The sequence below is a fragment of the Lathamus discolor genome, chromosome 18 (genome assembly GCF_037157495.1).
Source record: "Lathamus discolor isolate bLatDis1 chromosome 18, bLatDis1.hap1, whole genome shotgun sequence".
NCBI lineage: Eukaryota > Metazoa > Chordata > Aves > Psittaciformes > Psittacidae > Lathamus > Lathamus discolor.
Window position 1 is genome coordinate 3,982,600 of NC_088901.1, and position 12,014 is coordinate 3,994,613.

The 12,014-nt window shown below is 47.9% G+C and overlaps 1 protein-coding gene and 2 non-coding genes across 9 annotated transcripts in view; all 3 read right to left on the reverse strand.

The window, feature by feature from the left end:
• PUM1 (pumilio RNA binding family member 1) overlaps positions 1 to 12,014 on the reverse strand; it is a 63,734-nt gene that overhangs the window by 19,561 nt on the left and 32,159 nt on the right. For 4 of the 7 annotated variants that reach the window (XM_065697442.1, XM_065697437.1, XM_065697438.1 and 1 more), the window contains exons 8-12: positions 11,686 to 11,779; positions 10,255 to 10,371; positions 4,521 to 4,672; positions 2,567 to 2,705; positions 920 to 1,063 (exon numbers count right to left, since the gene is read on the reverse strand). In XM_065697442.1, the coding sequence (XP_065553514.1) occupies positions 920 to 1,063; positions 2,567 to 2,705; positions 4,521 to 4,672; positions 10,255 to 10,371; positions 11,686 to 11,779 (646 nt within the window). The remainder of the gene's footprint in view (positions 1 to 919; positions 1,064 to 2,566; positions 2,706 to 4,520; positions 4,673 to 10,254; positions 10,372 to 11,685; positions 11,780 to 12,014) is intronic. The other 3 variants (XM_065697441.1, XM_065697440.1, XM_065697439.1) reach the window with 2 other exon arrangements.
• LOC136023527 (small nucleolar RNA SNORD103/SNORD85) lies at positions 757 to 847 on the reverse strand. Its single transcript, XR_010616629.1, has one exon. It is a non-coding gene; the product is annotated as a small nucleolar RNA SNORD103/SNORD85 (small nucleolar RNA).
• On the reverse strand, positions 6,803 to 6,886 carry LOC136023525 (small nucleolar RNA SNORD103/SNORD85). Its single transcript, XR_010616627.1, has one exon. It is a non-coding gene; the product is annotated as a small nucleolar RNA SNORD103/SNORD85 (small nucleolar RNA).

Sequence of the window (12,014 nt, forward strand, 5' to 3'; positions counted from 1 at the left end):
GGACTTTTGGGTTTCAGCCAGTTCTAAAGTAAAAGAAAAAGCAAAATAAACAAGAGCTACAAGGAAACAATTAAAAGGCCCATTTCATAATCTGTTACTAACCCTGGCAAAGACTGCTTACACGTACAGATTCTGCCTGAAAAAAAGCCTTTTAAAGCCTTGAACTCCCAAAGAACCCTAATAAAACCCGACCCAGCTCCTGGCAAAGGCCAGGCTTGTAACATCTTACGCAAGGTGGTCATTTGGGAGCTCTACAGAGGCTAAAAGCTTTTATTACGTGGGAAACTAGATGCCAGCAGACAAAGTCCTATGGAGCCAGGCTGAGAGAGGTGGGCTGGGTCAGCCTGGAGAAGAGAAGGCTCCTTAAGGGGAGACCTTAGAGCAGCTCCAGTGCCTAAAGGGGCTACAGGAAACCTGGAGAGGGGCTTGGGACAAGGGCCTGTAGGGACAGGACAAGGGGAATGGCTTGAACCTGCCCGAGGGGAGACTGAGATGAGCTCTTAGGCAGAAGCTGTTCCCTGTGAGGGTGCTGAGGCACTGGCACAGGGTGCCCAGAGAAGCTGTGGCTGCCCTATCCTTGGCAGTGTTCAAGGTCAGGTTGGACACAGGAGCTTGGAGCAAGCCCATGGCAGGGGTTGGAGCTGGATGAGCTCTACAGCCCTTTCCAACCCAAACCAGGCTGTGATTTGATGAAAGAGCTGTCATGAAACTGCAAAACAAAAGTGTTATGTGATGCTGCCCGTGTGAGGCTGCTCTGGAGGCTCAGCCCAGAGTGAGCACAGAGATGTTCTCACCAACGATCCCCACAAGGGATCTCAGTGAGGGCAAGTGTGTCATCATCGCCAGCAGAGCCCAAAGGGTTCAGGTCCCCCTCCACCAGGGATGGAGCAGAATTCCAGCTGCTAGAACTGGGACTCACCTGCCTGAGCTGCAGAGGAGCTGATGATGACAGGCGCGGGGGCCACCAGGCGGACGGGGGCCCCCAGCCCATTCCTGGCCCCTGCATTCACCACCAGAGCACCCGTTTGGTCATAGTAAGCAGCAGGAGCCAGCACTGGGTAACCTGAAGAAGCAAATTACAGGGGCAGAGGTAAGGTGACAAGCAACACAGCTCAGGGCAGATCCATCACCTTCAGATGAGCGTGCTGCAACAGGACTGTGAAAGGAAAATCTGCCTGGAAAAAGGCAGCTCCACTTCTCCTGCAGAGGAATGAACTGTATTAACAGTCTACAACTTCATATTAGTAAGATTTTCAGGTAGAAAAGAGGGTTTTTTTCTCCTTAAACCTACTACACTAGCATTACCCTCAGTGTCAATTCAGTCATACACGTAAGAAAATGTCTTATAATACCAAAGCACTGGAACTCCTCACGTACATCAACAGGCTGCACTTCCAGCTCTCCCAGTGAAGCTGTTCAGTGTACACACAAGTTAGGGATTCCTGAAGGTGTGTACCACATTAATATAGATAAATATAACCTCCTAAATCAAATGTGCTGGTTGTACACAAAACAACAGACTTTCAGCAGCATACAGGTATTTAGGTACCTTGCCATCTAATTCTCCCTGCCCATGGAAGGGGGTCAGAACTGGAATGATCTATAAGGTCCCTTCCAACTCAAACCAGTCTGGGATTCTATCATGATTCTACAGCTAAATAAATCCTTCAGAATGAAGTAAAGTGCTTCTCTAAGGTGAGGCCACAAAGAGAATGCTCTCTGTGAATATTTGCTTTGCAAATAAACCCCCCTAAACCCCAGTAATGAAGCTTTAAGGAGCTCTGCAGATTGCCTGGAAACATGTCTAGAGTCTGACATTTCACTTCATAACCTAATACAGCAACATCCTCCTTAAACCATAAAACCCCCCCATGTAACAACCTTGGGACCCTTCCTGAGGTCAAAATAATCCTGTTCTGTCCCATCTGACCAGCTGGACATACTTGCCTGTACCCTTTGCCATTACAATAATATTCCATATAAAGGAATGTCAAAAGTATGCCCCATGGAGCAGAGGCAGAAGTCACACAGCAGCTTTTCTCTTACAGAATTATAAATGAGAATAAACCCTCCTTCCTTTTCTTTGTTTTCTTTCTTTGTGTTTAAGCCACCAGTATTTGCCTTGAAGAAATCATGCAGGGAAAGGCCCTATCCTGCTAAAGTCAAACACTTGGCAGGGATGGAAAAAGGAGGCTAATGAACAGGACTAAGATAGCTCTGAGGTTTTAAACTAAAGATCCCATAAGCTAACATGACCCACAAGAAAACTTGAAGGCAGTTTTCCATAGGCAACTGAGTACACAAACTACAAATGCACCTCCAGCAATGCAGCTGATAACATCTGTAACCCAGACACCCAAACCCTGATTTACCTTTACTGCCAGACTGTGGGGTTTACATTTAAAAGCCTCTTGAAAATGCTTTGTAAAGCCAGAAATTAATACCAAATCCTAATAAACCCAGGATGCTGCTGAATGCCAGGTGAATGGGACACCCCCAGAGACAAAGACACAGCTTCCTCAGCCCTGCCCTGGCACTGGTGACATGCAGCTCCCCAGAGCCCTACCTGGCATCCCTGCTGCCAGCCCCTGCCCAAAGGCAAGGGCAGAGTTGACGGCTGCAGCAGCCACCAGTGGGTCAGTCTGCTGTCCCTGCTGGTTCTGGTTAGGGGTCAGTGGGCGCTGACTGGCTCCTCCACGGAGAACCTGCAGGAGACAGAGGAACATCACATCAATGTGGTTGCTTTGGGACCCAGGAGCAAGCTGCAACCACCAGAGACTTGCAGGAGTGTGAGCAGGGATGCAGCTGAAGTTCTTGAACAATGAGTGCCTGACAAGCCCTCCCTTTACTCAGGGCAGAGCTGCCTTTGCCACCACCAGCCTTGACACTACCACCATGGTAAGTGCTAAGACCCAGTCGAAGTAACAGACCCCCCTCAGGCTTACTGCATGTAATCTGGACATGCTTCATCATCTGCTGCATCATTTCTTAATCCATCTTCAATACTCATCCCTGTTAGAAACCAAGCCATCAGCCCCATCCCCAGTAATGGCTGGTCTCTGCCACTGAAACCCCCATTTGAGCAGAACCCTCAAGAAGCCCAGTGTGGGAACTGGGGCTGGTGACAGGGGTTGTTCCAAGCTGCCAGTCCCCATAGAAAATAGCGACTCAGTGACATGAACTTGCTCATCACTGGAAATAATGACCAAAGATCACACACTGACTTTTATATGCAGCTCTTGGGGTGTAAGCACAGGCTGCTCTGAGGGGAAGATGGCAAAGTGACCTTTCCTGTAATTACCTGTGACAGGCTGGGCTCGCAAAAGCCTTTGGCTCAAAGTGGTGATGCAAGAGTCTGCTGCTGCTTTGCAGAAGCTCTCTTAGCACACACCCTCCTCATGGGGAGAGGTTCCCATCTGAATGTCAAAGCCTAAGTGCCGGTCGTACACTCTCAGTGCTGGTTCACCTGTGTGCAGGAGCTCTGTGCCACACACTCCTGTCTGTGACCTGCCACACGGGGAGATGTATGATTACACTGTCAGGAGCAAAGTGTTCTCCTCCTGATCCGTGGTCCACAATTGTTGGTGTGAAACATCACTGCTTGTACGATCCAAAAAGGCCTCATAATACAACCCAACCCTGGGTTTGGCTTTAGTTTTTGAAGCAGAAGCTAATAAAATTCCGCTGCCAAGTGCTCTCTTCTATAACTGTACTACAAGGACCAGGATGGACGGTCTGTGTTACTATGGGAAAGGAGCCACCTCGCTCTTCGGAAGGGTAACGAACCCATTTGGTCTCTAAGCAGGAAGTACTGTGGGACAGAGGCCAGCAAAACTGCCGAAAACCAATGTCAGGCAAGGACCAGAGCTTAAAAATACCAGACAAGCTGGGGCCATGTCAGAGCTGGCTGGGAAAGAGGAGCCTGAGTTTGGCTCCTGACACCCATCCTATAGGTCCCGCTTTTTCTGAAAGGAGAAAAGCAAAGCATGTCCCATTGTGTGTCCAAGGGATTCATAACCAAAGCAAGGGCAGTGGGACACCTCTCATCCTTCCAGCACTTAATCACTTGGTTTAGCAACCATTAGTTTAGTCTGAGAGCTTGGATTTGTTTTCTTTTAAACCTGGAAACATGGAGAGGGGCTTTGGACAAGGGCCTGTAGGGACAGGCCAAGGGGAATGGCTTGAACCTGCCCGAGGGGAGACTGAGATGAGCTCTTAGGCACAAGCTCTTCCCTGTGAGGGTGCTGAGGCGCTGGCACAGGGTGCCCAGAGAAGCTGTGGCTGCCCCATTCCTGGCAGTGCTCAAGGCCAGGTTGGACACAGGGGCTTGGAGCAAGCTGCTCCAGTGGAAGGGGTCCCTGCCCATGGCAGGGGTTGGAGCTGGATGAGCTTTAAGCTCCCTTCAACCTCACTCACTCTGTGACTCTATGAACTGAGGGTCAGGAGCTGTCACTGAAAGATGAGGGCTCTTTCCAACTGCTGTGTTCATGATGTGATGTTCCAAGCACACTGGCCCTTACCTGCTGCTGGCCCTGCTGGGTTTGCTGGGTTGTTTGCTGGCTGGCTGAGTTGGTGGCAGCAGCGGCAGCAGCTGCTTGCTGCTGGAAGAGGCTGGCAGGATACACTCCCCAGGGAGTAACTCCATAGTACTGGTGAGGAACAACTGCTGGGCCTGAAACACCAAGGACACAGGTGAGCTTCTGCAGCGTGACAGGAGTTACACAGCAAACAGTCACCAAGATACCTGCTCCTCATGTCTGGTTTAACAAAGCCCATTTCCAGGCGATCTGCCTTAAACCCTTGGCACACACAGAGGGATTCTGGCAATTGTAATCTTCATTTTTGAAGAGCTCAGAAGTCAGACCTGAAATTCCATCTTTACATGCCTTTACCTTTTTGGATGAGGTCAGATTCTGGTAGTAGCGATCTTGTAGAACCCTGCGTTTGTTGTTGAGCCCTAGTTTTATAGTGGAAGAACAACCCTCTCTAAGCAAAGAGGGAGGAAAGTACAGAGATACTCAAGTCTCTTCTATCTCAGCTGCCATACACAGCTCAGTAACATCCATCATTTAACTCCCCAATAAATTAAGAACGCCCCTGGAGAGCATCAGTTCCAAGTGTTTAAAACGTTGTTTCTCCAGCCACTCAGACCCACTTGGCATCTGCAAGCCACCATCAAGGAGGCTGTGTGATCCTGCGTCTTTTCACATCCATCCTCAAACTTCAGAGGCTTAGAAAAAAGGAAATCATCCCAGAGAGCACCAGGAAAAGCCTGAACCATTGAAGATTCAGTGCTTTTCATCATGTCTCAGCACAGCACACACCCTCATAGCAGCCTGGAGTAATTCTAGCTGGAGGAAGCAGTGAGCACTCTGTGCTCAGTGGTGGAGTCCCTCCCCCCCAGATAACACATATGTGAATCCAACAACATTCTTTTAATATGTCTGTTCTGTATCACTGGGAATGGGCAGCAGAAATGGAGAAGTATTTCCTTGGCTTTTCAAACCAACCCATGGGCTCCTTCCCCACAGCAGCAGTAACTTACACCACATCGTGTTTAAGGCAGAGTGCCATAGTCATATTTCACACTGAAGAATAAACAGGACTTCAGTGGATTCAAACCACAGACTTGTTCATATATGGAATAAAAATAGCTTTTATTTTAAGAGAGACAGTTGGTATTTGAGTTCTAACAGAGCCATTTCAGTACTGCTGTGTCTCAGAGACACTGCAAAGGCCCATAGCAGTAAGACAAGAGGCTTAAAACTGACAGAGGCAAGACTGAGATGAGCTCGCAGGCACAAGTTCTTCCCTGCGAGGGTGCTGAGGCGCTGGCACAGGGTGCCCACAGAAGCTGTGGCTGCCCCATCCCTGGCAGTGCTCAAGGCCAGGTTGGACACAGGGGCTTGGAGAAAGCTGCTCCAGTGGAAGGGGTCCCTGCCCGTGGCAGGGGTTGGAGCTGGATGAGCTTCAAGGTCCCTTCCAACCCAAACCAGGCTGGGACCCTGTTAAATTCCCATTTCAAAAGTGTAATAACAAAATAATAAAAGGAGAGTCGTTTTTATCCATTATACTTCCCTCGTATTTAGGATTTTGTAAGCATCATCGCTGACCATGCCCAGCTCCATGTACACACAGTGATGTGGGAGATGCCACAAGTAGCCCCTTGCCTAACTGCAGGCACTTCAGCAATACCTCTGAGCAGCTGGATTTGTATCTCACACTAAATCTCTGACACAGCACCCACCCTGGCTGGGTTTACTGGGCACCATCAGGAACAGCCAGCAACTTGCCTGTCCCACTCAGATTTGTCTTGCAGCAACAGCCACTTGTTTCTTACCTTCCAACCTGGGAATTATGCAGCTAAAATGGATAAAAGCTGCAGGAAATGAACCATCCCCACCATGGCAGTGCCTAACCTGACCTGAGCACCTACAGCCACATGGCTCATGGGTGGCATGGAACCTGTTTAGAGTTAGTCAATGCAGATCAGACACCAACTGCTCAGGTGCTTCTGCACTCGTTGCAACTGCTCCATTTTATGCAAGTAATAACCCTGTGTTTGCCCTCAGGCTGCCAGGATGTTGCTGCAACAACCTTTATCTGGGCAAAATTCGGGCATCTCTCTGGCTTATTTTAATCTCAGTTCTAATTATCAAACAAGCACAGTCTGAATGGGATTTTTTTTTCCCCTAGTAAGAGGCTGCTGCTCGGATCTGCAAAAGCCTTAGGTGTGCTTGAAAGAAGAAAAGACACAGAGGCTTTGAAGTCTGCAGGCAGCTGGGCTTAAAAGAGCTGTAAGTCTGGCTCAGCTCATTTGCGCACATGGAGAGGCTCATTATTGAACAGTGTTCTCAGTGAGGGCAAGTGTGTCATCATTGCCAGACTTACCCAAACACCCAGAGTGTTGCTTGACTTCAGGAGATCTTGCACCTGCTTTTACACTTAGTAAAGACAGGCACACATGAGCAAATAAAAGCCTTTTTGGTGCCTTTGAAATCAAAGATTCCCACTACTACGTCTCACGCATCAGGCACAGACACCCACAAATAGTCCTTGCGAGAAACATTAGCAAATCCATGGGTAAGTGTGTTTGTAACAAATCCTCTGCTTTTCATCTCAGCTTTGGCACTCAAGTCTCTAAGCTCAAGCCATACCTGCCCCTCCAGCCAACACTCAGGGGTTGGGGACCACCATGTCAAAGAGCTTTGAGAACCTCGCGTCTGAAAACACACAGCTTCAAACTGTATCTACTATTAGTGACTTGTGACTGCTTCAGAATTACCAGTACAGCATCAGAGGGTACTAATGGAGTAGTGGATTTTTAGGGATGGGGATGAGGACCAGCCCATCTCCAATGGCTCCAATGCAGCCTCATGCAAGCAAGCCCTGTGTCCAGCGCCGATGCAGAGCACAGGTACCTTTGCACAATGCTGTGCCCAAGGCAATGGGGAAAAGCCAGCTGGATCTGCTGTCCCAAACCCCAGCCCCCAGTGATGTGTGCAGGCATCCATACTGGTCCCCAGCTCTGAACTAGGTCAGCAGAGTGGAAGAGGCTCCTCAGAGCCCTAGGCTGAGAACCACAGCACAGATGCATCCAAACCCATTCCCCTGAGTCCATGAGCACTGCTTTTTCCTGCATGCAGCTTAATCCAGCATCTCCACAAAGCACAGAAATACTTTGCTACCTGTCCCATATCTCAGAGGAAACCAGCATCTCCAGCTTGTCTTACAAAAGCCAGGCTTTCTTTATCTGAGTGACATCTCTCTCAACTGATAGAAGGCAATTCCACACCACTTTCTGAAGGCAGCAGTCATCTTCCTCATGCTTTAAACTCACAAGTGATTTCTTCTTGAGCCTAGGGACCCCTTCCCTCTGCATTAAGATCCCTTCTTTAAAATGCTACTATTGTTGGAAGAAAAAGAGCACTGTCACATTGTCACAGGGCTGACACTCAAGAGTCATGAAAAAGCTGCTGTAATGGCAGAATCTTAACGACAGAATTATCTCTGCCATAAAACACACACAAGTTTCCCCTCTGCTCTAAGAGTGGAGCAATAAACTACCAACAACTCTAAACTCATTCCTTCCATCTCATAAACTTCTCCAGGTCTTCCCAATTTTACCCTCCCATACACATCAGGGAGGCATTTGACTCCATACATAATTCTCACCATCTGAATTGTCCCCTGTCACTTCAGTGTTGCACTCATCACAGATGAAGACTTTTCGAACTGCTCAAGTTCAGACAGAAAAGATGCTTATCCTAAAGCAAACATCAACCCCGACTCTGTTACGTTGCCATTTCGAGCTGTCAGGGTCCAAAGCCCAGTGAGATGGATGAAGTAACTCCTATTTCTCCATGGTGTAACACTGTAAGTACACTGCAGTGTGTTACACATCCTTTTGTTTGGCTTTCTGGAGTCATAAAGTCTAGAAACGGTTCAAATAGAGACCCTGATGCCAAATTTTGGGATGCTTTAGGTATCCTGGGGTGCGTTATTTCCTAGTTGCAGATACTCAGGCAGCTGCAGCTTCAATACTGCTGAGAAAAAGGAGAAGAAAACAGGCTGTGGCAAACAGACTTCCTGTTTCCTGGAAATCTGGCAACAGTTCCACATGTCTTTCTATGAAATCAAGACACTGACCTCCTGCTCTGCTGAACTCCAGCACTGCTTCCGAATGAGCACTGCCTTTAGAAGCACTGAGCTGATGCAAAGAGGCCAACCAGAATCCTCCTTCTATAGTAAGCACTTACACAGCCCCTCTTCTGACAGGGACTGGAACTGCTTGTGCTCCAGCACCTCTCCCCTGCTAAATCCTGGCTGAAGCTCCTACTCATATTTGCCATTGAGAGTTCAGGTCATTCATTCACTACCACACATTCATCATCACATGCTAGTTTATCAACTCCTGGACTGTTAGCAATATCCTTGTACTCTAGCTCTTGGCTTTCCTCCATTTAATCACAGTGTCATTTGTTTGCCAACAACATGTTGTTACCTAACGTTAATCCTGCATTGTTATTATGCAATCAGCACACAGAGCTCACAGCAGCCAAAAAGTCCAAATCCCACAGCTTTCAATTATAATCTTCATTCTTTACATCCATCCATATGATGCATTAAAAAAGCCATCCAAGTGGGTAACAGTTGCTGAAATCCCATTTCGGAGCTTGACCTGATGCTGGCTCAAAGCTTAAGAGCTCAGTAGTGAAGAGCAGCTGCTCTTCAACACCCCAAAAACTCATGTATCAAACCCCAGTGCTCATTTGCAGAGCGACATCCAATGGTTTATGGCTTTGATTTGGTACAACCCACCCCACAGTGAGTCTAGGAGTTGCAAATGGAATGTGGCCAACAACATGCAGGCTTTGCTGGAAACCACCTCTGCTTGGAACTAAACAGGTTTCACTTCAGGTGCAGTTTTCCTCCCCAGTGGCTCCAGGACAGCAAAGTGTGGTGATAAAGCTGGTCTTCTGAAAGCACACTCTTCCTTTGTCCTCAAGGCTCAGGCAAGAACTTTATGGGATCCGCAGCACAAGTTCAATGTACAGTGTGTTCTTCACACTGCCTGATAAGCTGTTTTCCTGAGCTGTCATCTCAAGATACAAGGATTTTGGCTCTCACAGTTGGAAAGAGTTTGGAAACTGATATATGAATGCTGGGGAGAAAGATCTTGCATGAAGACAAGAGCCACCATCGCTGCTTGCATCTGGCAAACTGCATATTCATAGTGTGAGCCTTGCAGTGGATACAGGATGTTTTTACCTTGAGGACCTAAACCCCATGAATTTTTGACAGCCTCTTGCAAAAGGGAAAAGATCCCATTTGCAGGATGCAATGCAGTAAATCAAGTTAAACAGCAATGAGATACAACCTCCCTGGCAGGAAAACACATCCTCATCTTTCTAGTGTTTAATAAATCTGTTTGCAAAGGTATCTCTCAGTCCTGTCAGTCACCGAAAAACCCCAAACATGCAGCAACATTGATGTCTGCACAGTGCTTCATTCTGGCTTTGCTCTGGTTGTTTATCCTCAGCAGAGATAGAGCCCACAGCAAGTGTTATACAACAATTACCACATGTAAGCGACAGAAACCAGCGTTTCCAAGACAAATCCTGTTTCAACTCACTGATAAACCATTATCTCTCCATGGAAATGACAATGTACTAATAGTTCATTTCACAACCACGCACTCCAGAGCAGCTCTGGCACAGGCAAGGAATAAATGGACAATTGGGAGCATCTCACCTAACGTGGCAGCGGCTGCGAGTCCAGCGGCATAGGGGTCAGTTCCCGGCGGCGCGGCGCTGATGATGTACGGGTTGGGGACAAAGGCAGCAGGAGCTAAACCTGCTGAAAACATACCTGTCAGTGGAAACAAACTTCACTAGAAGTGCAGCCCTGCCAAAACACCTCTGCCCGGTGAACACAGAACCCTGGGTTGCTTTAGGATGTTAAGTGTTTGTTACAGGTTGATTTCTATAGTGAATGAGCAACACCAGAGCCTGAATAGAGCAATCTGTGGAGGGTACCATTTACATTAAAGAAACCCAATTCCAGTGATGCAATGGCCATTCAGGAAAGCTGAAGTGGTAAAATTCAAGTGAGTCCAAAGGAGGCCATGGAGATGCTGCGAGGGCTGGAGCAGCTCTGCTCTGGAGCCAGGCTGAGAGAGCTGGGCTGGGGCAGCCTGGACAAGAGAAGGCTCCTGAAGGGGAGACCTGAGAGCAGCTCCAGTGCCTAAAGGGGCTCCAGGAAACCTGGAGAGGGGCTTTGGACAAGGGCCTGTAGGGAGAGGACAAGAGGGAGAATGGACTTCACAATCCCAATACTTCAATGAAATAGCTGGAAAGGAGCTCAGGATCATACAGGCATGGCAGGGAAAGATCCCTGCAGTGTAGGCATTACCTTCCCCTGCAAGGCAACAGTTTAATCATTAGAGAAATCCCAGTGGGGCGGGAGGAGGGCGTGGAGGGGAGGTGAAGGTGAAGGGGAGCAAGGTAAAAAGCTAAACCAGTTTGATTCAGGTCTACCCCTGAAAAGCAAACAAGTACACTGTGCAGAGTGGGAGAGCCCCAACCCATTTGTACTGGGCTTTTGAGTAGAAAGAACAACAACTTGAACTGCTTATTGTGCTAAAAACATTTAACCCTACGATAGTTTAATCATCCAGGAATAGCCCTACTACAGGGTTATGTGCTTTATTCCTAATCTATACTCCTTTAGTAATATCAACCATGTGTTTTGCATGAATTACATCTTTAAGTTAAACACGGCCCAGGCTGCTGAGCCACAGGATGTGCGTACAGATGCACATGGAGTTGTGCATTGCTGTGCTCACCCCAACTCATCTCTTACTCACGGGACGGATTTCAGAGCACCCTCCTTCCTGAGCAGCCCCTTCAACAAGGGTAAGTGTCACTCCTGCCAGACACAAATACTCTGGAGCTTTTAAAGCAGGTAAGAACTACCTCCAGAACTCTTCAAGTGGAGCTTCAAACAATGCACTTCTGCTTGTGCGTCGATTGCCAGTCACAAAACATAGTGAGGACTGTCCAAAACCCACCCATCCTTTTTCCCTGGTCTTTTCCCAATGCGTTCTGCTGATTAAAGCCCAGTAAAATGCATTACATGCAAGTAAATTACATGCAAGTAAAATGTATTACATGCAAGACTTACCTATGTGAGGCTGATGGGCAGCTGCCAAGGCATACTGCTGCTGCTGCGCTGCTGTCAGCTGCTGAACAGCAAGTGCGTTCGGTCTTTGGAACAACTGAAGGGACAGAAGCACAAATATGGTCCTTTACTCTTCCTTTTAAAGCAACTCCTTTACACTCAATTTGTTTTCATAACTACAGACACTCCTCTTGAAAGGAAAACATTTCAGTAGGAACTGAAAAACACCAAACACTTGCGATCAATTGCCCATGATAGTCCCCCTGGAAAACAATGTACTTCTGAAGTACAGCTAAACCCCAGCCAGGGTTTTCTCTGCTGTTCTCCGAACA